Raw genomic sequence first — 25,024 nt, forward strand, 5'->3', positions numbered from 1 at the left:
ACCGCCACTGCCGGTGCCGGTCCCCTGCAGGCCGCAGACTGCCGTCACCCACCGCCATCCTGACGTCATCCCCCTCAGCGCTGGGATGGTCCGGGGAGCCGACAAAGCTCCCAACGGGCTCCTCAGATGTTGCTTCGCCTGGGCGGGGGGTCATAGATGTTCGAAATGACCCCCCTGAGCCCCCCCAAGCTGAGGCATCGCTCCCAAGAAGCCGAGACTCAGCGTTGGAGCACCATCTTGGGCATGCGCAGAAGAAAGAACTAATATGAAGAGGCTGGAAATAGCCCAAGTCAGTTATGGCATTTATTATTTTTTATAAGTTTTTTTTATCAGCTGATTTTTGTCCTGTCCGACCACAGGTCATTCCATCAAGGGAAGCCATGTATCTCACCATATTCTATGCAAATGAAACCCCCAGGGGAGAAGGTTTGTATATCCCATGTTTGGAAGAAAGAACCTGTTTTCCTCCTGGTGGACACAAAACTGGGAACTATAGCAACAGAACAGAAAATGCCTGATAACATCAATATGGAACCAGAGTGGAAATACCAATAGATGTGTGGTGAGTGCTAATAGAACCCTACAGCCACTAGAGCCGCTTTGAGAAGAGTTCTCCACACTACTGAAAATGATGCAACAATGGACTTGGTTACTCTTTTCCTGCTGATCGCTACAGATGTTGAACAGACAGATCACAATTTCAGCTACAACAAGATTTACATCGCTGCATTGCCATATAATTGATTGACTTTGCCTAGAACTGATGCTGTATTAGCTTCATGAAACAGTGGGATGGTGGACATTTCGGTATCTGTATGTATGATTTCATTGCTTACGTGTATTTATTGTCAATGTTCCATGTATTTAAAATGGACCTATAAGTAAGCTACACCTTAGAGAAACCCCATCAAGTGAATCTCCAGGGAATACTTGCGGAAGACTGGGTGTCGCAGATTGGGAGGGTAGTAACTTATGGGATAATTGACCTTCTATTTAGTTTCTTTCTAGAAAAGGATTTCTTGCTCCATAGCACAGAGGAATAGCATGGAATAGGGTCAATTAGACATCCAATATTACACCAGTCACCTATTGACTTTGAAGGCTAATTTTTGTTTTATTCAAATGCCCTCAAACCTTATTGTAAATTTGGGCACATTTCTGCCTATGGAGGGCATCCTTTTTTGCTGGGAGTTTTTTTTCTAGATGCATCTTATTTCTTAGTCACTAGGATGACTCAGGAAGATCTATACTTCTTGTGTATATCGCAAGTCCCCCCACATAATGATCATTTTTGTTGGACATGCATATTGACATTGGACTTTTAACATCTCTGCTGCATTAAAAAAAAACCAAACAGAACAGCTCCGAAGGATGGTTAATTTTGGACGTTTGGGCCTGCTGCTTATACAGTGCTACCTCATACATGGTACTTGCCTAGTTTGAGGTTGTTCAATTGCCATTGCCCTTCTCCTTATTTCTCCATTGCTTGCATTCTCTGCCCGTACTATTGTTAATGCCATTAGGATGCTACCAAGTGAAGTCTCCTCTGGGTCTTTAATTGTTATTTGGAATCTCATGGCCCTAGATTTTTATGGGCACGTTTAGAAGGTGTTTCTGCACTGAATACTTCTAGTCGTTATGTCAATTACCAGAGTTCATTGTTTATAAAAATGTTCAGAAAGTTCACAAAATAGAGTTTTATGTGCTGCTTATTTCAATAATAACGACAGAAATTACTAATATCTCCTAGTTCTCATACCATCCAAAATCTATTATCTAATATATCCTAGCTCTAATACTAATATCTATTATCTAATATATCCTAGTTCTAATATTAATATCTACTATTTAATATTGCTTAGTTCTAATACTAACTCATATCTACTATCTAATATTGCCTAATTTTAATAGTAATCTAACATCATTTAGTTCTAATGCTAACATTAACTATCTAACATCACTTAGTTCTAAACGATCTAATATCTACGATCAAATATATCCTACTTCTAACACTAATATCGACTACCTAATATGTCCTAGTCCTAATACTATCTGATATCTATTAGTTCTATGAGCTTGACTGGAATCAAATAATGCAAGCCATCATTTGGTATTTAAAATGCAGTTTGGCCCAAACAATTTTTCCAAACGAAGCCTTTTTTTCCCAGGTGGTATCTTGTGACTGTTTTCTTCACCGGGAGTTGAAGAAGTGTCTTTTTGTCTTTCCTTTGGAAATCTGGCAAATGAGGGCTCATAATTGGTGACAGAATCTTCTATACAGTTGGTTATTTCACCCTGTTGCCTGTTCCTTGGTCTTCTGCTGCATGTTATTTTGGGGTTGATTAAGGGACCTGTTGAAGGATAACCCTGATGTAAATTTTCTCACATATTCTTCACAAAGCCAACAGTTGCATTGCATTCAGAGTTACGATATTCGTCCCAAAGTATTTATAACCCAGTTCCAGAGTTCTGATGCTGTCCCGTTCCCCCCCCCGCCACTGTCACATGACCCTCTTTATGGCGAATTGCTGTGTTTTGTTGCTTGTAACTAGCCTTTTAAGCCAGTTTCTGGCAAAAATGGCCATAAAATTCATTGCCTTGCTTAACAACCACAATGTTTCCTTAAAGATCTTTTTAATCTTAATAATCATTTGCTTTACAATTGAGACATTCGTTTAATAAACAGCACAAAAAAAGTTTTAAAATCAGGTTGATCATGTGGGTGCCTTGATTTACTACCATCACAACTTATGATGAAAATTCTGAGCTCCATTACAGTCATAATTTGAGGATTGTGTATATTGGATAGGAACAGCATGATAGGAAGATGTTAGATAACCCCTTCAGTGGCAAATGCAAGGGGATTATTTCATACTACACGGGACAAGGCAATGATAAATCACTCCTGTATTTCATTCATAAATTCAGAGTTGAAGGAAGAGGTTAGAAATACACTCTCCTCACTAATTCAACTCTTCTCCCCTTATCTCTCCCATCTAGAGAGAAGGATGAAAATGATCCTGTTTAATCAGCACTAATGACTACTAATTAAAGAGTTCACAAAATGTAGTATTGCCATTTTTAAAAGAGAAAATAGAGCAAGGATTTGAAATATTTTTTGACGTCAATGAATTATATTTTTATTATTATAGTATGAAACAAACTCTGTTCTACCTTTTGGAGAAGAACATGGATCGGCTTTCTCTGGCTGACCTTTGCGCATCCGGTGTGCATAAATATTTGTAATGCTTAGTTCTCTTTCTCTTTCCTAAAGAAATGCATTATTAAATTTATGTTGATAATATAGTTTATTGTATTAATGTATGTTCTTCAGAGATCATATGTTTAGTTAGGAGACACTTTTCAAGTACTATCTGTTCCTAGAAATGTTAGTGTGCAAAAGGCCTAACGTACATTAATACATTTATCCAATCTACAGTTTATATAGTTAGAGGCTGAAAGAAAAACCCACAGAAAAAAATAGGCTTATGTCAAATCAGCATTTAGTGAATAGCATCTTGGATTCCTTCTGTGGTAAGAAAAATATGATTTAAGCATTTAAATACCTTAAGTTTGAGCTTCAGCGACTCGATTTCTACGTGCAAATTTGCTGTCATCGACCGAGCTTCAATAGTCTTCTTTTTCTCAACTGCTAACTGGTGTCTAAAAGAAGCAGTATTCAATGACAGCTGCTTTTCCAAATCCTAAACACATTAGAAATAAACCATCAATAAGATTATTCAAGATTTGCAATCATACAATATTGAATTAGAAATTAGAGGAAGGCAACTGAAATTTTATCAAATGTTTCCAGAAAGATGATGATGCTCACAATCTGTTATGCAGATTAAGGAGAAAAGAAATAGAGATCCAGTTACAATATATACTTTTAATTTCTTTTTATTGGTGGAAGAAATAGCCTTCTCCAATCCTTAAATCAAGGTCAGTATGGTCGAGAAATAGAATAAAAGAACATCAGATTTTATATATTGCAATACTTAGCAAAAGAGTATTATTTATTTAATATACCAACATTACAAGCTATACTGTAAGGGAGGGGAGATGGTGGAGGAGGAGGAGACAAGACTAACATTTTGTTCATTTCAATAATAATAAAACCATAATTTGCTTCATTTTTGCCTTGGTATGATGCCAAGTAAGGTAGGTTTAGCTAATATACAGGTTTAAATGTGCTGGCTAGGCTCATGTCATCAGAGATGGACTTTTTCATCTGATTAGTTAAAGCAAGAGTCATTCTTTCCAAAATCTCAATTTTCTATACAACTGAGCCAAATATGCAAAAATGGAAGGAAGTGTGAAGAGCAAGAAGTTTTGCACCACATCCACTCAAAACATCCAGGTAGTGTTTTTCAACATTCATCTCTGATCGTGTGGTGAAAATAAGATTCATAAGTAATTAGCTTAGCTAGCTTGCCCATACCACTTTTAATACATAATTCCACCTGTCTAACTCTAATCTTCTCCTGGTTTTCCTACATTCCTCTTTTCCAATAATGTCTTTTTTATATCTAGAGATTTTAATTTCATTGATTGATTTAAAAAATATCCCATTCTGCTCACAGAGCGATGCTATGCAGTTCTAAGCAATGTATGTTGCATGTTACCTGAGTTTTCTTATCCCTAGCTTCCAGTTTTTGGGTAAGTGATCTTAATTTGTGCTGAAGTTCTTCTCTCTCTTCAAGTTTTTTGTCTATACAAAGTTTCTGTAGTGCCCGCAAGGCATCCGTGGTTTTTAAGAGTTGTGCCTCAACGTTTCTTAGCTTCTGGGAAGCCCTGCGCTCTTCTTCCTGAGATTTCCTGAGAAGTACTCTCAGAGTCTGCACTTCATTGGCCTGCGTGGCCAAAAGATCAGGCAGCTTAATTTCAGCATTTTCATATTTTGTAATTGCTTTTAACTGTTGAGACTGAAGATGCTTCAACATTTTATTTTCCGTAATAAAGGTCTCCAATCTATTCTGCAAAACAGCCACTTGGTTTTTCAGTTCTTTAATTTGATGGTCTCTTGCTGACAAGAGACGGCAAGTCATGTTATTTTTCTCCTGGGCATTGATGGTATGGTCAGTAATATATGAGCTCTTTTGCTGAGGTTTCTTTTTAGGCAACATTTTACCTCCTGCATTAAAAGAAGTATCAAGATGGCATATAAGATTGAGCAAAGTAAGAATCAGATCATTTTACATAAGCTTCAGAGCCAAATGCTCAAGTATGTATTCACGGCATAGATTCACTTCCTGTTATGTAATATCTTGAGACAATCTCTGTTACAACTATTGGTTGATTGACCTATTGTGAAAAATCATACCTGAACTCTCATGATATTAGCTTCCGTAAGACATAACTGCTATACTCACATAATATGCTAAGACAGTATTTAGAGAGCTTTAAGATGCATTGACTTCAGCTCCTAGTATTCCTCAGCCAGACATGCCTAAAGCAGGATTGCTAGCCAGCACCCTAACTACTATACCAAACTGCCTAGACAGACAGATGGATAGATATACATATGCATGCGTACATACCATATCCAAATAATGATAAAATAATGAATGTAATAAACTGAAAAGAATGGAAGTGTGACCATTAAAATTTGCCAACTTTTTCTTTTCTTTTCTTTTCTTTTCTTTTCTTTTCTTTTTTTTTTTTTTGTTAATACTGGAACCTATTCCCTGGCCCTTGGCTTATTTATTGAAACCATGTGACACCGACATCTGTATGACCATGATAACTGGTGAACTACATCCATCGCTACAAGCCCCATTACCTCGATAGAGGAATTACGGACAGGGTGTGGAAAGCAGTACATTAATATATTAATCAACTGCATACAATTTAAACATTTTATCAACATTCAAATGGTTTCCAAAATGATAGTATAGTCTCTAGAGTATAGAAGTGTCAGGGTAGCTAAGAAAAAGCGGAGTTATAGGACAACTGCTTCATTTTTAGGAAAGGCTTAGCTGCCATTAGTTTGGCTGAAATCTGCCAACCACAGCGAATGCAGTAGTGTTCAAAGTGAGCAACTGCCTTCTTACCTTTTGTATGGACCTTTTTCTTTTTCTTTTCTGGTAAATTCCGCTCATTAGTTTTTGGTGTTTCGGGCAATGGGATGATGTAGCTGCCACTCTCTTCACTTATGGAGGTTTCAGAGGCATCCGAGTGAAAATCTTCGTGATAGTAGTTCAGAGACGTTCCACAGATGTTCTCTTCTGAACAAATGCTGTTCTTGCTGCCATTGACAGCTGTTGTTGAAGCATTATCATGAAAGTCATTAGAGTAGGTAAACTGAGCACTTCCAGACTTGCTGGAATGTTTGCTACAGCTACTGTCTTGACTGTTGGTGCTCTTACTAAGCCTACCTGGAGAATCGTTTGAGCTTCCTCTTTTTCTGCATTGCCGAGACATTTTATCCTCTTGGACAATATGATGAAGGGCTGTATGATCAGAAGCCATCATTCCACCAATGGCAGGAAGTCTATCAATTATACTTTATTTCCCAAAGGAAATGGCACTGTAGTCAGAAAAAGAAACAATGTATGATGTAAACATTTACTTAAGCCTTCATCCAATACATTTAAAAGTTGTTTGCTCTGATTCTGTACCAAAAAGATCACCACAATTTTGGTTCCTAGCATTATATTATTCACTTCTCGAAGAACTGATGTGTTGATTAATTAATATGCTACTTTCTTAGCATTCTCATTCACAGAATGCAATGCCTCCAGAGCCCTGGAGAAAGGGGAAGAAAACTAAATGAGGCAGAGATTGTGCAGTTAGAGCTCAGTTACCATTGATGAGAAATGAACTATAAAAACAGTACATAATGGAAGTTGGCAACACAATTCAACTTGGAAGGGAAAAGTAGCTGCTTCATTTTCCGGGTCCCTTAGAGGAGCTCTTCCACCAGACCTTTATCTTCCACCTGTTTTTGCTTCCCCTTAATTGTTGCTATCTTTGCTTACCCACAACCCGAACCAAGCACTCCTCGACTGTCCAGAGAACAGAAGTCGAAACTCCCGCCAAGCACCCAGGGTTTAAACTTCCTCCCCACGATGCCCAGACAGAGGCTTCTACCCGAGGTCCGTTTATTCCGTTACCGGTTCTTGGGCTTCGTTGGCAAAGAGGTGGCTGTTTAGATCTTTGCTACTATGGCAACTAGAGAACTTCGTCTCTGAGCATCATGGGACTTGTAGGGCAAAGTTGAATGGAAGGAAAAGGTAAAATGGCAGATGTTAGGGAGGTGTTTTCATCATTCCATCATCTCCAGTTTCCTTCACACTCCTCATTCCATAAATTATGTTTTTCTACTGAGCAAAACACTCCTCAATCTGGGGCTGTGAAAGAGGACGAGCTCCTTTTCCCTGATTTAATAAAAAAACAAACAGAAGTAAACCCACAATTTTTAGAGGATTTTAGAAATATTATATTTTGTGCTGGGAAATATCTGTCCTATCAGGCAAGCCAAAACAAAGCATGTAAAGATATGCATGCTTATGTTAGTGTAGGTTCCACCCAATACAATGAAATTTGTTCTGGGGTAAATTTATGAAAGGTATAAATTTATACAGGATAGAAAGAATAGTCAAATATATGTTAAAGGAACACTTAATTGGGCAATCTACGATAAAAAAAAAGAATTTTTCACGTTTTTCAGAACTTTTAATCTGGCAAAGTGACAGAGCAATAAATTCTGCCTCTACCATAGATATGGCTAGAGTTATTTGTTTTCTGGACTTCCGACCAATTAAAGTGCCTCCAAACAATGCCACAATCCCAGAATTAGATTTTATGGTTTTTACATTATTGGCATAATCACTTTCAATCTACCATTGTAGTTACAATTCTTCAGAGACCTGTATTTGAAGACCCAAGTTCACAGTTCCCTTCAAATACCTGAGAACTCTTTTTATACCCATGCAGTGCAATTGCATTGGAGCAGCAGTAAAGTGACTTAAGATGCTTACTGCACAAGCTATGTCGGGTCTGGACCACTGTGACAGATATAACAAGCTCCCTATTTCAGATGGAGATATGTCTTGATCACAGGCTTCACTTTTGTCCTCGCCCAAATTTCATTAGCAGAACAGGTGTCAGGTGGTTCCATCACTCTGACCTGCGTGGCATTGACTGCTCTTGTGTTTCAACCCGCTCTTGCTTCATATCCGAGTCATCATCTTCTCCTGACTCCTTTTCTTGCTCTCTTTTAGTTTCTCCTCCCTGAACACTTACACTATCACTAAGTGAGTTACCGTCACTAAGTGGATCATTCCAAAAACTTGCATCAATTCTTTTCCAATTTTGCTCTGCAATGCTAGCAGACCTGGAAATGACTATTCTTTTGCTCCCATCGCTAAATCAATAGCTCTTTGAGCCAGGCTCATAGCCTGTAAACCTGAGCTTTCTAGCCTTTGGCTGACCTTTTCTCCTGATTGCTCTTGGAATATGCACCCATGCATTGCTTCCAAAAACCCTTAAGTGTGCCAGAGATGGCTTTCTCCCGTATAGAACAGCATATGGAATATCATTAATTGAGGAACTCCACAGCCAATTGATTAAATAATTATCGGTCAACATGGCTTCTCCCCAATATGACCTCCTCAGACCATAATCCTCCAGCAGTGAGTCCTTCATTGTGTGTAACACACCATTCTGTCTCTCAATCACACCATTCTCAGCTGCTGGGTACAGATTTCTATGACTGTGTTTTATTCCTAACTGTCCCAACCATTGTTGAAAACTTGTTGACATGCATTCTGAACCTCTTTCAGTTTGCAGCTGAAATACCTGTTATTTATACCTTCTTTCTACGAAGCTTACCCATTGCTTAAATTTCTGTAGCACCTGTATTTTACTCTTTAATAAATAGCAGAAACAAAATCTGCCATAGTCATCTACAATGACCAGCACATACTTTGCTCCTCCCAAACTGGCTTGCATTGGCCCCTCCAACTCTGCATGTACCAGCTCTAGAACTTTTGTTGTCTGCCTTGTGCTACTCTTCCTTACTGGGAATGCCTTGGACTTTGATGACTACACCCTTTTAAGTTCAACCTTTCTCCAAACTGTTGCGTCTTTTGCAAAACTCTGAAGCTGGCAAGAGATGAACACATGACTCATGTTGTGCTACATTTCCAAATGTTTGGGCGCATTGAACCTTTTCTCCCTGCAACACATAAATTATCCTGCTTTATGCCCTGTGCACATCCATTCTCATTTCTCTTTAGGAGACACTTCCCATTTACAAATGTGGTCTCAAACCCTTTTTGGTCTAGACTAGAGACACTCAGTAAATTATGCTCCATTTCAGGCACATATAATATGTTGCTCAACTTTTCCTTCAGACATTGAATCACCACACTGCCTTTTCCAATGACTTTAGCCTTCTGGCCATTCGCCAAGGCTACTGCATCTCCTCCAGCTGGATCCCTTCTGAAAAACAATTTAGAATTATTAACCATTGTTTGACTAATCCTCAATCTATTAACTATTTGTCTCTGCTATTACAATATCTAACTTTTGCAACAGCAGCCTGCCCATCTGTTGTATCTTTTCTTTGTAAACAGTCTTTCTTCAAATGAGTCTTATCATCACAGATGAGACACCGCTGTACTGTTGCTTTCTTGATAGAAAATCTTTGCTGGACTGTAATCTGGTCTCTTCTGTTACTCTGGTCTCTGCAGACATGTCTCTACAGACATGCTGTCTGTTGCTGCTCTCTCTCTGCTCCTTGGGCCCCCACCTCAGGAATTTCTCCTCATGGCTTTTTATAAAATGCTGTTTGTTTTCTTCTGAAATCAAACAGGCTGTAAGAGTTTCCATTCTGAAGTCCTGTTCTGCTTTGCACTCAAAAACAGCTGAAACAAGGTCCCATGTTCCATCAAGACTATTTAACACCAACAGTACCTTCTGAGATTCAGGGATGTGAATGTGTGATTTACCAACAATATCCCAGAGCTCCTCAGCCTTCAGGAAGCATTCCATTTTTGAAGCCCAAATGATATATTTCTTCTGGCCCAGTTGAGGCAGAGAGCTCTCCTTGAATTCAACAGCCATCCTGCAAGCTTTCTCTGCCTTGTTCTTTTTACTTTTTTAACACAGGCAGTCCTTCGGCTTAATTGCAGTTCAGTCTTACTGTGTCTGGTTGCTCTGGGCCCATAACCTGTTTGAATTTGCAGCAATCCAGCTAGCACACCAGTAAACAATTCAGCAGGATTCAATTATATAAGAAACTTCTTTCTATACAATACCATACAGCAGAAACCAGAACCAGAACTCAGTATGCAGAAGTACAGAATCAATAATCACAAAAGCTATATTATACGGAGGCACTCATATATATATATACAGATCAGTGACCTAAGCCATGCCCAGGCTCTGAGCCGTCTGGGTCACTTAGCAGTCCCCATTGGCTGACCTGTTACCATGTCTATTCCAATTCGTGAATCCCTATATACTGACAAATATGTGGAATCGTGGCAAAAGGAAGTTGGACACTTCAGGTTCTGGTGAGTTGTGGCTTGAACTCACTGTACCTGGGACTTCTGTGGCACCTGTGGCAACAGGCTGATGACAGGTGATTTAAAAGATGAAGAGGTTGGAAATAACCCAAGTCAGTTATGGCATTTATTATTTTTTGTAAGTTTTTTTTATCAGCTGATTTTTGTCCTGTCCGACCACGGGTCATTCCATCAAGGGAAGCTATGTATCTCACCATATTCTATGCAAATGAAACCCCCAGGGGAGAAGGTTTGTATATCCCATGTTTGGAAGAGAGAACCTGTTTTCCTCCTGGTGGACACAAAACTGGGAACTATAGCAACAGAACAGAAAATGCCTGATAACATCAATATGGAACTAGAGTGGAAATACCAATAGATGTGTGGTGAGTGCTAATAGAACCCTACAGCCACTAGAGCCGCTTTGGGAAGAGTTCTCCACACTACTGAAAATGATGCAACAGTGGACTTGGTTACTCTTTTCCTGCTAATCGCTACAGATGTTGAACAGACAGATCACAATTTTAGCTACAACAAGATTTACATTGCTGCATTGCCATATAATTGATTGACTTTGCCTAGGACTGATGCTGTATTAGCTTCATGAAAAAGTGGGATAGTGGACATTTCAGTATCTGTATGTATGATTTCATTGCTTACGTGTATTTATTGTCAATGTTCCATGTATTTAAAATGGACCTATAAGTAAGCTACACCTTAGAGAAACCCCATCAAGTGAATCTCCAGGGAATACTTGCGGAAGACTGGGTGTCGCAGATTGGGAGGGTAGTAACTTATGGGATAATTGACCTTCTATTTAGTTTCTTTCTAGAAAAGGATTTCTTGCTCCATAGCACAGAGGAATAGCATGGAATAGGGTCAATTAGACATCCAATATTACACCAAAGTCACCTATTGACTTTGAAGGCTAATTTTTGTTTTATTCAAATGCCCTCAAACCTTGTTGTAAGTTTGGGCACATTTCTGCCTATGGAGGGCATGGTTTTTGGCTGGGAGTTTTTTTCTAGATGCATCTTATTTCTTAGTCACTAGGATGACTCAGGAAGATCTATACTTCTTGTGTATATCGCAAGTCCCCCCACATAATGATCATTTTTGTTGGACATGCATATTGACATTGGACTTTTAACATCTCTGCTGCATTAAAAAAAAACCAAACAGAACAGCTCCGAAGGATGGTTAATTTTAGACGTTTGGGCCTGCTGCTTATACAGTGCTACCTCATACATGGTACTTGCCTAGTTTGAGGTTGTTCAATTGCCATTGCCCTTCTCCTTATTTCTCCATTGCTTGCATTCTCTGCCCGTACTATTGTTAATGCCATTAGGATGCTACCAAGTGAAGTCTCCTCTGGGTCTTTCATTGTTATTTGGAATCTCATGGCCCTAGATTTTTATGGGCACGTTTAGAAGGTGTTTCTGCACTGAATACTTCTAGTCGTTATGTCAATTACCAGAGTTCATTGTTTATAAAAATGTTCAGAAAGTTCACAATATAGAGCTTTATGTGCTGCTTATTTCAATATTAATGACAGAAATTACTAATATCTCCTAGTTCTCATACTATCTAAAATCTATTATCTAATATATCCTTGCTCTAATACTAATATCTATTATCTAATATATCCTAGTTCTAATATTAATATCTACTATCTAATATTGCTTAGTTCTAATCCTAACTCATATCTACTATCTAATATTGCCTAATTTTAATAATAATCTATCATCATTTAGTTCTAATGCTAACATTAACTATCTAACATCGCTTAGTTCTAAACGATCTAATATCTACGATCAAATATATCCTACTTCTAACACTAATTTAATTTAATTTAATTTAATTTAATTTCCAATTTATATACCGCCCTTCTCCCTGAGGACTCAGGGCGGTGTACAGCCAAGATAAAAAACATAGAATACAAATATTAAAACATTTAAAAATATGTATAAATTTTGGCCCGAAAGTTAAGAATCACAAACTAATTAAAAGAATTTAAAAATTTCTTCTAAGCCAACCTGGCTTGCTGAAAAAGATAGGTTTTCAGGGAACGACGGAAGGCATTGAGGTCATGGATTCTTCTTATCTCCGGGGGCAACTGATTCCAGAGGGTGGGAGCCCCCACAGAGAAGGCCCTCCCCCTGGGGGCCACCAGCCTACATTGTTTGGCTGATGGCACCCTGAGGAGGCCCTCCCTGTGGGAGCGCACGGGTCGATGGGAGGTCGTCGGTATCAGCAGGCGGTCTCGGAGATAGCTAGGCCCTACGCCATGGAGCGCTTTAAAGGTGATAACCAACACCTTGAAGCGCACCCGGAAGACCACCGGGAGCCAGTGCAGCTCGCGCAGGAGCGGTGTTACATGGGAGCGCCATGTTGCTCCCATCACTACCCGCGCTGCTGCATTCTGGACCAGCTGGAGCCTCCGGGTGCTCTTCAAGGGGAGCCCCATGTAGAGAGCGTTGCAGTAGTCAAGGCGAGAGGTGACGAGGGCGTGAGTGACTGTGCACAAGGAATCCTGATCAAGAAAGGGCCGCAACTGGCGAATCAGGCGAACCTGATAAAAGGTCCCCTGGTAACAGCCGTTAGATGTTCCTCCAAAGACAGCTGCCTATCCAGGAGGACTCCCAGATTGCGAGCCCTTTCAGTGGGGGCCAAAGACTCGCCCCCAATAGTCAGCGATGGAGTCAGCTGACTATATCGGGATGCCGGGAGCCACAGCCACTCAGTCTTGGAAGGGTTGAGCCTGAGCCTGTTCCTCCCCATCCAGATCCGCACAGCCTCCAGGCACTGGGACATCACTTCAAGGGCATCGTTGGGGTGGCCTGGGGTGGAAATGTACAGCTGGGTGTCATCAGCGTACTGGTGGTATCTCACCCCAAAGCCACGGATGATCTCGCCCAGCGGCTTCACATAAATGTTGAACAGAAGGGGCGAGAGGACCGATCCTTGCGGTACTCCACAGATGAGAGGCCTCGAGGTCGACCTCTGCCCCCCTGCCAACACAATCTGCGACTGGTCGGAGAGAAAGGAGGAGAACCACCGCAACACAGTGCCTCCCACCCCCAACTCTTCCAGCCGGTGCAGCATGATACCATGGTCGATGGTATCAAAAGCTGCTGAGAGATCTAATAGGACCAGAACAGAGGAATAACCCCTGTCCCGAGCCCTCCAGAGATCATCCACCAACGTGACCAATGCTGTTTCCGTGCTGTGCCCAGACCTGAAACCCGACTGGAACGGATCTAGATACGATGTTTCCTCCAGGAATTGCGGAAACTGTTGCGCGACCACACTCTCAACAACCTTCGCAATGAAGCGAATGTTGGAAACAGGACGATAGTTGGCCAATATTGCTGGATCCAGGGACGGCTTCTTGAGGAGAGGCCTCACCACCGCCTCTTTCAGGGCAGCGGGGAAGTGACCCTCACTCAACGAAGCATTAATGACGCCCTGGAGCCAGCCTCGTGTAACCTCCCGGGAAGCCAGTACCAACCAGGAGGGACACGGGTCCAGTAAACATGTGGCCGCACTAAGTCTCCCCAAAATCCTGTCCACATCATCGGGAGTCACAGCATCAAACTCCTCCCAGATAACATTCTCAAGACTGTTCCTCGTCACCCTGCCCTGATCTACCCAGTCAGAGTCCAGATCCCCCCGGATCTGAGCGATTTTGTCATACAGCTATTGTCCGAAATCCTCCGCCCTGCCTTCTAAGGGATCCTCCCACACTCCCAGATGGAGCAGGGCGCGAGTCACCCTAAACAGGGCGTCCAGACGATTCCCTGATGACGCAATAGAGGCGGAAAAGTAGTTAGACTTTGCCGTCTTTATCGCCACTAGGTAGGCCTTAATATGCGACCTTACCAGTGTTCGATCAGATTCAGCGAGACTGGCCCTCCAACCGCTCTCCAGGCGTCTTTTCTGGCGCTTCATTTCCCTCAGCTCCTCAGTAAACCAAGGAGCCGCACGGGATCGGCATCGGGTCAGAGGCCGCAAAGGCACAACTCGGTCCAAGGCCCCACCAGCCGCCCAATCCCAGGCGGCTACCAGGTCCTCGGCCGAGTCATGTGCTAGATACTCAGGAAATGGCCCAAGCTCCGTCTGGAACCTATCAGGATCCATCAGGCGCCTGGGGCAGACCCATCTAATTGGGTCCGCCTCCCTGCAGCGAGGGGTCGCGATTCGAAGATCTAGGCGAAGGAGTGAGTGGTCAGTCCACGACAAGGGTTCCATGTCTATATCCCCTATAACAAGACCACTCAACCACTGGCCAGAGACAAAAATCAAATCCAGAGTGTGACCTCCCCTGTGAGTAGGGCCATGAACTAACTGGGTCAGGTCCATGGCCGTCATGGAAGCCATGAACTCCCGAGCCACCTCAGACGTTTCACCAATGGATGGCAAGTTGAAATCACCCATGACTAAAAGCCTGGGTGTATCTACTGCCACCGTGGCTATCATGTCGAGTAGCTCAGGTAGGGCTGTTGCCACGCGGCAGGGAGCCAGGTACGTAAGCAACAAGCCCATCTGAACCCCACGGCCCCACCTCACAAGGAGGGACTCACATCCGGCTTTCTGAGGCACAGTGGTCTCCCTCGGACCCAGATCCTCGTTAATAATAACCGCCACCCCCCGCCCCTCCCCTGGGCCCTCGGCTGATGGAATGCTCTGAAGCCTGGTGGGCACATTTCAACCAGAGGGACGCCACCCTCCGGGCCCAACCAGGTCTCCGTAATACCCGCCAGGTCCGTTCCTCCCTCTTGTATAAGATCGTGAATGAGGGGGACCTTATTGACCACGGACCTGGCATTGCACAGCATCAGCCGAAGGCCCAGCTCCTGAGTATCTAAGCCACCTAGTATCCGAGCGGAGCCTTGGGGACCGGGGCAAGCAATTGCTCTCAAACAGCAAGTGCGAGCCCCCAACACCTGATGTGGTCCCCTGCTCCCGCCATATCTGCCCCTCCCATTCACCGTGCCAATGGTACAGCCCTCATAGATATCGTCCCCCATCCCTTTCCCAATCCCTCGTCCAGTGCCCCCCGGATCGTTACCCTGTGCCGGGCACGGCTCTGACCCTGGTGGATTTCCGCCCACATCCGCCATAGTTGTCTTCCCAGTATCTTTAAAAGAATAATTCCAACCCCCCCCCCAGAACCCCTTAAAATCTTTAAAAATTTCCCTAAAAAGCCCCATAAATTCTTCCTTGCTCCATGCCATCTCTCCGGACTCCAAAGTCCGTCATCGAGATAGGCCCTCGATAATGTGGGGGGCCAAACCTGCGAGAGGGGAGAATCGCGCAGAACAAGGAGTTCCGACACTGAATACATATAGCCATCAGGGGAAACAGTCCAAGGGTGGGGGACTGCTGATGTTATAAGCGTAGGGAAAATTCCAGTCCATGGTCAGGCTGCCAAGCTCCACTGTCCTCTCACGACAGTGGCTAAGGAGGTGCATATCATTCGACCCCGAAAGTTTCCAGGGCAGCCGTCTCTCACCAGGCCAATCCATGGAGACTTTGATAGAAAGCTCAAGGGTGAGGATAGCCATATTCCGCCTCCTCAGGCCTCATATCCATAGAACCAGTATCCCTCCTGGGATTAGCAGCATCAGGGAATCCAATATCCAGCTCAAAGGAGGTTTAAGTTCGTAAATGTTCGTCAAAGAAGTTCTACATGGTAGGGAATCCAGACAGGCCAGATGGAAGTGGGGAAAAATTAGGAGTAGTTCAGCAGGCCAAGATGGATGGGAAGCTATGATCGTAATAGGCCAATAGGCCAAAACTCAGTCCGAAGGAAGGAGGAGGGGGGGAATTCAAACCGCATAAGTTTGTAGTCATTTTCCGGCCCCAATAACCCTCAACCTTCCATTCTGGTGGGTGAAGCTCCCCTATTTCGTCCCCCCCATCCAGCTCACCCTGGGGGGGGGTCTCTGGGTCTCCCTGGAGGTAAACCTTCCCTCAAGGGTCGTATACTCTCCAGTCACCCCAAAATCAGATCTAAAACCACTGCTGAAAAGTCCTAGGCCGTCTGTTTGGAAGTCTGTAGGCCCTTGGGAGCCGCCCCAACCTTAGGCGCCCCCGTCACGACCACCGCCGTGGCCTCCGCAGTCCCCACCGCCATCGTCGCCATCGGCCCCCCCACGGACGTCCCCAGCTGCCCCCTGCCTCCAAAGATCCACCTCGAGGCATCCAGGGGCGTGGGGAACCTCCGTAGGGGCCTCACAACGCCGATGTCGTCCAGGAGCTACTGCCGCCGCCGCCATGACCACCCGTGACCGCCGCCGCCGGTGCCGGTCCCCTGCAGGCCGCAGACTGCCGTCACCCACCGCCATCCTGACGTCATCCCCCTCAGCGCTGGGATGGTCCGGGGAGCCGACAAAGCTCCCAACGGGCTCCTCAGATGTTGCTTCGCCTGGGCGGGGGGTCATAGATGTTCGAAATGACCCCCCTGAGCCCCCCCAAGCTGAGGCATCGCTCCCAAGAAGCCGAGACTCAGCGTTGGAGCACCATCTTGGGCATGAGCAGAAGAAAGAACTAATATGAAGAGGCTGGAAATAGCCCAAGTCAGTTATGGCATTTATTATTTTTTATAAGTTTTTTTTATCAGCTGATTTTTGTCCTGTCCGACCACAGGTCATTCCATCAAGGGAAGCCATGTATCTCACCATATTCTATGCAAATGAAACCCCCAGGGGAGAAGGTTTGTATATCCCATGTTTGGAAGAAAGAACCTGTTTTCCTCCTGGTGGACACAAAACTGGGAACTATAGCAACAGAACAGAAAATGCCTGATAACATCAATATGGAACCAGAGTGGAAATACCAATAGATGTGTGGTGAGTGCTAATAGAACCCTACAGCCACTAGAGCCGCTTTGAGAAGAGTTCTCCACACTACTGAAAATGATGCAACAATGGACTTGGTTACTCTTTTCCTGCTGATCGCTACAGATGTTGAACAGACAGATCACAATTTCAGCTACAACAAGATTTACATCGCTGCATTGCCATATAATTGATTGACTTTGCCTAGAACTGATGCTGTATTAGCTTCATGAAACAGTGGGATGGTGGACATTTCGGTATCTGTATGTATGATTTCATTGCTTACGTGTATTTATTGTCAATGTTCCATGTATTTAAAATGGACCTATAAGTAAGCTACACCTTAGAGAAACCCCATCAAGTGAATCTCCAGGGAATACTTGCGGAAGACTGGGTGTCGCAGATTGGGAGGGTAGTAACTTATGGGATAATTGACCTTCTATTTAGTTTCTTTCTAGAAAAGGATTTCTTGCTCCATAGCACAGAGGAATAGCATGGAATAGGGTCAATTAGACATCCAATATTACACCAGTCACCTATTGACTTTGAAGGCTAATTTTTGTTTTATTCAAATGCCCTCAAACCTTATTGTAAATTTGGGCACATTTCTGCCTATGGAGGGCATCCTTTTTTGCTGGGAGTTTTTTTTCTAGATGCATCTTATTTCTTAGTCACTAGGATGACTCAGGAAGATCTATACTTCTTGTGTATATCGCAAGTCCCCCCACATAATGATCATTTTTGTTGGACATGCATATTGACATTGGACTTTTAACATCTCTGCTGCATTAAAAAAAAACCAAACAGAACAGCTCCGAAGGATGGTTAATTTTGGACGTTTGGGCCTGCTGCTTATACAGTGCTACCTCATACATGGTACTTGCCTAGTTTGAGGTTGTTCAATTGCCATTGCCCTTCTCCTTATTTCTCCATTGCTTGCATTCTCTGCCCGTACTATTGTTAATGCCATTAGGATGCTACCAAGTGAAGTCTCCTCTGGGTCTTTAATTGTTATTTGGAATCTCATGGCCCTAGATTTTTATGGGCACGTTTAGAAGGTGTTTCTGCACTGAATACTTCTAGTCGTTATGTCAATTACCAGAGTTCATTGTTTATAAAAATGTTCAGAAAGTTCACAAAATAGAGTTTTATGTGCTGCTTATTTCAATAATAACGACAGAAATTACTAATATCTCCTAGTTCTCATACCATCCAAAATCTATTATCTAATATATCCTAGCTCTAATACTAATATCTATTATCTAATATATCCTAGTTCTAATATTAATATCTACTATTTAATATTGCTTAGTTCTAATACTAACTCATATCTACTATCTAATATTGCCTAATTTTAATAGTAATCTAACATCATTTAGTTCTAATGCTAACATTAACTATCTAACATCACTTAGTTCTAAACGATCTAATATCTACGATCAAATATATCCTACTTCTAACACTAATATCGACTACCTAATATGTCCTAGTCCTAATACTATCTGATATCTATTAGTTCTATGAGCTTGACTGGAATCAAATAATGCAAGCCATCATTTGGTATTTAAAATGCAGTTTGGCCCAAACAATTTTTCCAAACGAAGCCTTTTTTTCCCAGGTGGTATCTTGTGACTGTTTTCTTCACCGGGAGTTGAAGAAGTGTCTTTTTGTCTTTCCTTTGGAAATCTGGCAAATGAGGGCTCATAATTGGTGACAGAATCTTCTATACAGTTGGTTATTTCACCCTGTTGCCTGTTCCTTGGTCTTCTGCTGCATGTTATTTTGGGGTTGATTAAGGGACCTGTTGAAGGATAACCCTGATGTAAATTTTCTCACATATTCTTCACAAAGCCAACAGTTGCATTGCATTCAGAGTTACGATATTCGTCCCAAAGTATTTATAACCCAGTTCCAGAGTTCTGATGCTGTACCGTTCCCCCCCCCGCCACTGTCACATGACCCTCTTTATGGCGAATTGCTGTGTTTTGTTGCTTGTAACTAGCCTTTTAAGCCAGTTTCTGGCAAAAATGGCCATAAAATTCATTGCCTTGCTTAACAACCACAATGTTTCCTTAAAGATCTTTTTAATCTTAATAATCATTTGCTTTACAATTGAGACATTCGTTTAATAAACAGCACAAAAAAAGTTTTAAAATCAGGTTGATCATGTGGGTGCCTTGATTTACTACCATCACAACTTATGATGAAAATTCTGAGCTCCATTACAGTCATAATTTGAGGATTGTGTATATTGGATAGGAACAGCATGATAGGAAGATGTTAGATAACCCCTTCAGTGGCAAATGCAAGGGGATTATTTCATACTACACGGGACAAGGCAATGATAAATCACTCCTGTATTTCATTCATAAATTCAGAGTTGAAGGAAGAGGTTAGAAATACACTCTCCTCACTAATTCAACTCTTCTCCCCTTATCTCTCCCATCTAGAGAGAAGGATGAAAATGATCCTGTTTAATCAGCACTAATGACTACTAATTAAAGAGTTCACAAAATGTAGTATTGCCATTTTTAAAAGAGAAAATAGAGCAAGGATTTGAAATATTTTTTGACGTCAATGAATTATATTTTTATTATTATAGTATGAAACAAACTCTGTTCTACCTTTTGGAGAAGAACATGGATCGGCTTTCTCTGGCTGACCTTTGCGCATCCGGTGTGCATAAATATTTGTAATGCTTAGTTCTCTTTCTCTTTCCTAAAGAAATGCATTATTAAATTTATGTTGATAATATAGTTTATTGTATTAATGTATGTTCTTCAGAGATCATATGTTTAGTTAGGAGACACTTTTCAAGTACTATCTGTTCCTAGAAATGTTAGTGTGCAAAAGGCCTAACGTACATTAATACATTTATCCAATCTACAGTTTATATAGTTAGAGGCTGAAAGAAAAACCCACAGAAAAAAATAGGCTTATGTCAAATCAGCATTTAGTGAATAGCATCTTGGATTCCTTCTGTGGTAAGAAAAATATGATTTAAGCATTTAAATACCTTAAGTTTGAGCTTCAGCGACTCGATTTCTACGTGCAAATTTGCTGTCATCGACCGAGCTTCAATAGTCTTCTTTCTCTCAACTGCTAACTGGTGTCTAAAAGAAGCAGTATTCAATGACAGCTGCTTTTCCAAATCCTAAACACATTAGAAATAAACCATCAATAAGATTATTCAAGATTTGCAATCATACAATATTGAATTAGAAATTAGAGGAAGGCAACTGAAATTTTATCAAATGTTTCCAGAAAGATGATGATGCTCACAATCTGTTATGCAGATTAAGGAGAAAAGAAATAGAGATCCAGTTACAATATATACTTTTAATTTCTTTTTATTGGTGGAAGAAATAGCCTTCTCCAATCCTTAAATCAAGGTCAGTATGGTCGAGAAATAGAATAAAAGAACATCAGATTTTATATATTGCAATACTTAGCAAAAGAGTATTATTTATTTAATATACCAACATTACAAGCTATACTGTAAGGGAGGGGAGATGGTGGAGGAGGAGGAGACAAGACTAACATTTTGTTCATTTCAATAATAATAAAACCATAATTTGCTTCATTTTTGCCTTGGTATGATGCCAAGTAAGGTAGGTTTAGCTAATATACAGGTTTAAATGTGCTGGCTAGGCTCATGTCATCAGAGATGGACTTTTTCATCTGATTAGTTAAAGCAAGAGTCATTCTTTCCAAAATCTCAATTTTCTATACAACTGAGCCAAATATGCAAAAATGGAAGGAAGTGTGAAGAGCAAGAAGTTTTGCACCACATCCACTCAAAACATCCAGGTAGTGTTTTTCAACATTCATCTCTGATTGTGTGGTGAAAATAAGATTCATAAGTAATTAGCTTAGCTAGCTTGCCCATACCACTTTTAATACATAATTCCACCTGTCTAACTCTAATCTTCTCCTGGTTTTCCTACATTCCTCTTTTCCAATAATGTCTTTTTTATATCTAGAGATTTTAATTTCATTGATTGATTTAAAAAATATCCCATTCTGCTCACAGAGCGATGCTATGCAGTTCTAAGCAATGTATGTTGCATGTTACCTGAGTTTTCTTATCCCTAGCTTCCAGTTTTTGGGTAAGTGATCTTAATTTGTGCTGAAGTTCTTCTCTCTCTTCAAGTTTTTTGTCTATACAAAGTTTCTGTAGTGCCCGCAAGGCATCCGTGGTTTTTAAGAGTTGTGCCTCAACGTTTCTTAGCTTCTGGGAAGCCCTGCGCTCTTCTTCCTGAGATTTCCTGAGAAGTACTCTCAGAGTCTGCACTTCATTGGCCTGCGTGGCCAAAAGATCAGGCAGCTTAATTTCAGCATTTTCATATTTTGTAATTGCTTTTAACTGTTGAGACTGAAGATGCTTCAACATTTTATTTTCCGTAATAAAGGTCTCCAATCTATTCTGCAAAACAGCCACTTGGTTTTTCAGTTCTTTAATTTGATGGTCTCTTGCTGACAAGAGACGGCAAGTCATGTTATTTTTCTCCTGGGCATTGATGGTATGGTCAGTAATATATGAGCTCTTTTGCTGAGGTTTCTTTTTAGGCAACATTTTACCTCCTGCATTAAAAGAAGTATCAAGATGGCATATAAGATTGAGCAAAGTAAGAATCAGATCATTTTACATAAGCTTCAGAGCCAAATGCTCAAGTATGTATTCACGGCATAGATTCACTTCCTGTTATGTAATATCTTGAGACAATCTCTGTTACAACTATTGGTTGATTGACCTATTGTGAAAAATCATACCTGAACTCTCATGATATTAGCTTCCGTAAGACATAACTGCTATACTCACATAATATGCTAAGACAGTATTTAGAGAGCTTTAAGATGCATTGACTTCAGCTCCTAGTATTCCTCAGCCAGACATGCCTAAAGCAGGATTGCTAGCCAGCACCCTAACTACTATACCAAACTGCCTAGACAGACAGATGGATAGATATACATATGCATGCGTACATACCATATCCAAATAATGATAAAATAATGAATGTAATAAACTGAAAAGAATGGAAGTGTGACCATTAAAATTTGCCAACTTTTTCTTTTCTTTTCTTTTCTTTTCTTTTTTTTTTGTTAATACTGGAACCTATTCCCTGGCCCTTGGCTTATTTATTGAAACCATGTGACACCGACATCTGTATGACCATGATAACTGGTGAACTACATCCATCGCTACAAGCCCCATTACCTCGATAGAGGAATTACGGACAGGGTGTGGAAAGCAGTACATTAATATATTAATCAACTGCATACAATTTAAACATTTTATCAACATTCAAATGGTTTCCAAAATGATAGTATAGTCTCTAGAGTATAGAAGTGTCAGGGTAGCTAAGAAAAAGCGGAGTTATAGGACAACTGCTTCATTTTTAGGAAAGGCTTAGCTGCCATTAGTTTGGCTGAAATCTGCCAACCACAGCGAATGCAGTAGTGTTCAAAGTGAGCAACTGCCTTCTTACCTTTTGTATGGACCTTTTTCTTTTTCTTTTCTGGTAAATTCCGCTCATTAGTTTTTGGTGTTTCGGGCAATGGGATGATGTAGCTGCCACTCTCTTCACTTATGGAGGTTTCAGAGGCATCCGAGTGAAAATCTTCGTGATAGTAGTTCAGAGACGTTCCACAGATGTTCTCTTCTGAACAAATACTGTTCTTGCTGCCATTGACAGCTGTTCTTGAAGCATTATCATGAAAGTCATTAGAGTAAGTAAACTGAGCACTTCCAGGCTTGCTGGAATGTTTGCTACAGCTACTGTCTTGACTGTTGGTGCTCTTACTAAGCCTACCTGGAGAATCGTTTGAGCTTCCTCTTTTTCTGCATTGCCGAGACGTTTTATCCTCTTGGACAATATGATGAAGGGCTGTATGATCAGAAGCCATCATTCCACCAATGGCAGGGAAGTCTATCAATTATACTTTATTTCCCAAAGGAAATGGCACTGTAGTCAGAAAAAGAAACAATGTATGATGTAAACATTTACTTAAGCCTTCATCCAATACATTTAAAAGTTGTTTGCTCTGATTCTGTACCAAAAAGATCACCACAATTTTGGTTCCTAGCATTATATTATTCACTTCTCGAAGAACTGATGTGTTGATTAATTAATATGCTACTTTCTTAGCATTCTCATTCACAGAATGCAATGCCTCCAGAGCCCTGGAGAAAAGGGAAGAAAACTAATTGAGGCAGAGATTGTGCAGTTAGGGCTCAGTTACCATTGATGAGAAATGAACTATAAAAACAGTACATAACGGAAGTTGGCAACACAATTCAACTTGGAAGGGAAAAGTAGCTGCTTCATTTTCCGGGTCCCTTAGAGGAGCTCTTCCAGCAGGCCTTTATCTTCCACCTGTTTTTGCTTCCCCTTAATTGTTGCTCTTTGCTTACCCACAACCCGAACCAAGCACTCCTCGACTGCCCAGAGAACAAAAGTCGAAGCTCCCGCCAAGCACGCAGGGTTTAAACTTCCTCCCCACGATGCCCAGACAGAGGCTTCTACCCGAGGTCCGTTTATTCCGTTACCGGTTCTTGGGCTTCGTTGGCAAAGAAGTGGCTGTTTAGATCTTTGCTACTATGGCAACTAGAGAACTTCGTCTCTGAGCATCATGGGACTTGTAGGGCAAAGTTGAATGGAAGGAAAAGGTAAAATGGCAGATGTTAGGGAGGTGTTTTCATCATTCCATCATCTCCAGTTTCCTTCACACTCCTCATTCCATAAATTATGTTTTTCTACTGAGCAAAACACTCCTCAATCTGGGGCTGTGAAAGAGGACGAGCTCCTTTTCCGTGATTTAATAAAAAAACAAAGAGAAGTAAACCCACAATTTTTAGAGGATTTTAGAAATATTATATTTTGTGCTGGGAAATATCTGTCCTATCAGGCAAGCCAAAACAAAGCATGTAAAGATATGCATGCTTATGTTAGTGTAGGTTCCACCCAATACAATGAAATTTGTTCTGGGGTAAATTTATGAAAGGTATAAATTTATACAGGATAGAAAGAATAGTCAAATATATGTTAAAGGAACACTTAATTGGGCAATCTACGATAAAAAAAAAGAATTTTTCACGTTTTTCAGAACTTTTAATCTGGCAAGGTGACAGAGCAATAAATTCTGCCTCTGCCATAGATATGGCTACAGTTATTTGTTTTCTGAACTTCTGACCAATTAAAGTGCCTCCAAACAATACCACAATCCCAGAATTAGATTTTCTGGGTTTTACATCATTGGCATAATCACTGTCAACATAACATTGTAATTTCAATTCTTCAGAGACCTGTATTTGAAGACCCAAGTTCACAGTTCCCTTCAAATACCTGAGAACTCTTTTTATACCCATGCAGTGCAATTGCATTGGAGCAGCAGTAAAGTGAATTAAGATGCTTACTGCACAAGCTATGTCGGGTCTGGACCACTGTGACAGATATAACAAGCTCCCTATTTCAGACGGAGATATCTCTTGATCACAGGCTTCACTTTTGTCCTCGCCCAAATTTCATTAGCAGAACACCTGTCAGGTGGTTCCATCACTCTGACCTGCATGGCATTGACTGCTCTTGTGTTTCAACCCGCTCTTGCTTCATATCCGAGTCATCATCTTCTCCTGACTCCTTTTCTTGCTCTCTTTTAGTTTCTCCT

General features: G+C 41.3%; 2 protein-coding genes across 2 annotated transcripts; both read right to left on the bottom strand.

The window, feature by feature from the left end:
* Positions 1–1,682: 1,682 nt before the first annotated feature.
* Positions 1,683–6,541, bottom strand: LOC148113384 (uncharacterized). Its single transcript, XM_087895163.1, has 5 exons — positions 6,054–6,541; positions 4,626–5,134; positions 3,567–3,704; positions 3,175–3,268; positions 1,683–2,351 (listed from the first exon to the last, which is right to left on the bottom strand). The coding sequence occupies exons 1-5, from the start codon at positions 6,472–6,474 to the stop codon at positions 2,104–2,106; spliced, it is 1,410 nt and encodes a 469-aa protein (XP_087751289.1). The 5' UTR covers positions 6,475–6,541; the 3' UTR covers positions 1,683–2,103.
* Positions 6,542–18,488: 11,947 nt separating this feature from the next.
* LOC132712480 (uncharacterized) lies at positions 18,489–23,928 on the bottom strand. Its single transcript, XM_060694104.2, has 6 exons — positions 23,772–23,928; positions 22,846–23,322; positions 21,432–21,940; positions 20,373–20,510; positions 19,981–20,074; positions 18,489–19,157 (listed from the first exon to the last, which is right to left on the bottom strand). Exons 2-6 carry the CDS (start codon positions 23,264–23,266, stop codon positions 18,910–18,912), a joined length of 1,410 nt encoding a protein of 469 aa, XP_060550087.2. The 5' UTR covers positions 23,267–23,322; positions 23,772–23,928; the 3' UTR covers positions 18,489–18,909.
* Between the last annotated feature and the right edge of the window lie 1,096 nt (positions 23,929–25,024).

The sequence above is a fragment of the Pantherophis guttatus genome, chromosome 5 (assembly GCF_059756535.1).
Source record: "Pantherophis guttatus breed Tessera chromosome 5, ASM5975653v1, whole genome shotgun sequence".
In the NCBI taxonomy this organism is placed as follows: Eukaryota; Metazoa; Chordata; class Lepidosauria; order Squamata; family Colubridae; genus Pantherophis; species Pantherophis guttatus.

Coding starts and splice junctions, on each gene's coding strand:
- LOC132712480 (XM_060694104.2), bottom strand. CDS start 23,266: ATGATGGCTTCTGATCATACAGCCCTTCATCATATTGTCCAAGAGGAT. Junction 20,511..21,431: donor CTAGGGATAAGAAAACTCAG/GTAACATGCAAC, acceptor TAATGTGTTTAG/GATTTGGAAAAGCAGCTGTC. Junction 20,075..20,372: donor CGCTGAAGCTCAAACTTAAG/GTATTTAAATGC, acceptor GCATTTCTTTAG/GAAAGAGAAAGAGAACTAAG.
- LOC148113384 (XM_087895163.1), bottom strand. CDS start 6,474: ATGATGGCTTCTGATCATACAGCCCTTCATCATATTGTCCAAGAGGAT. Junction 3,705..4,625: donor CTAGGGATAAGAAAACTCAG/GTAACATGCAAC, acceptor TAATGTGTTTAG/GATTTGGAAAAGCAGCTGTC. Junction 2,352..3,174: donor TCCATGTTCTTCTCCAAAAG/GTAGAACAGAGT, acceptor ATCCTTCAACAG/GTCCCTTAATCAACCCCAAA.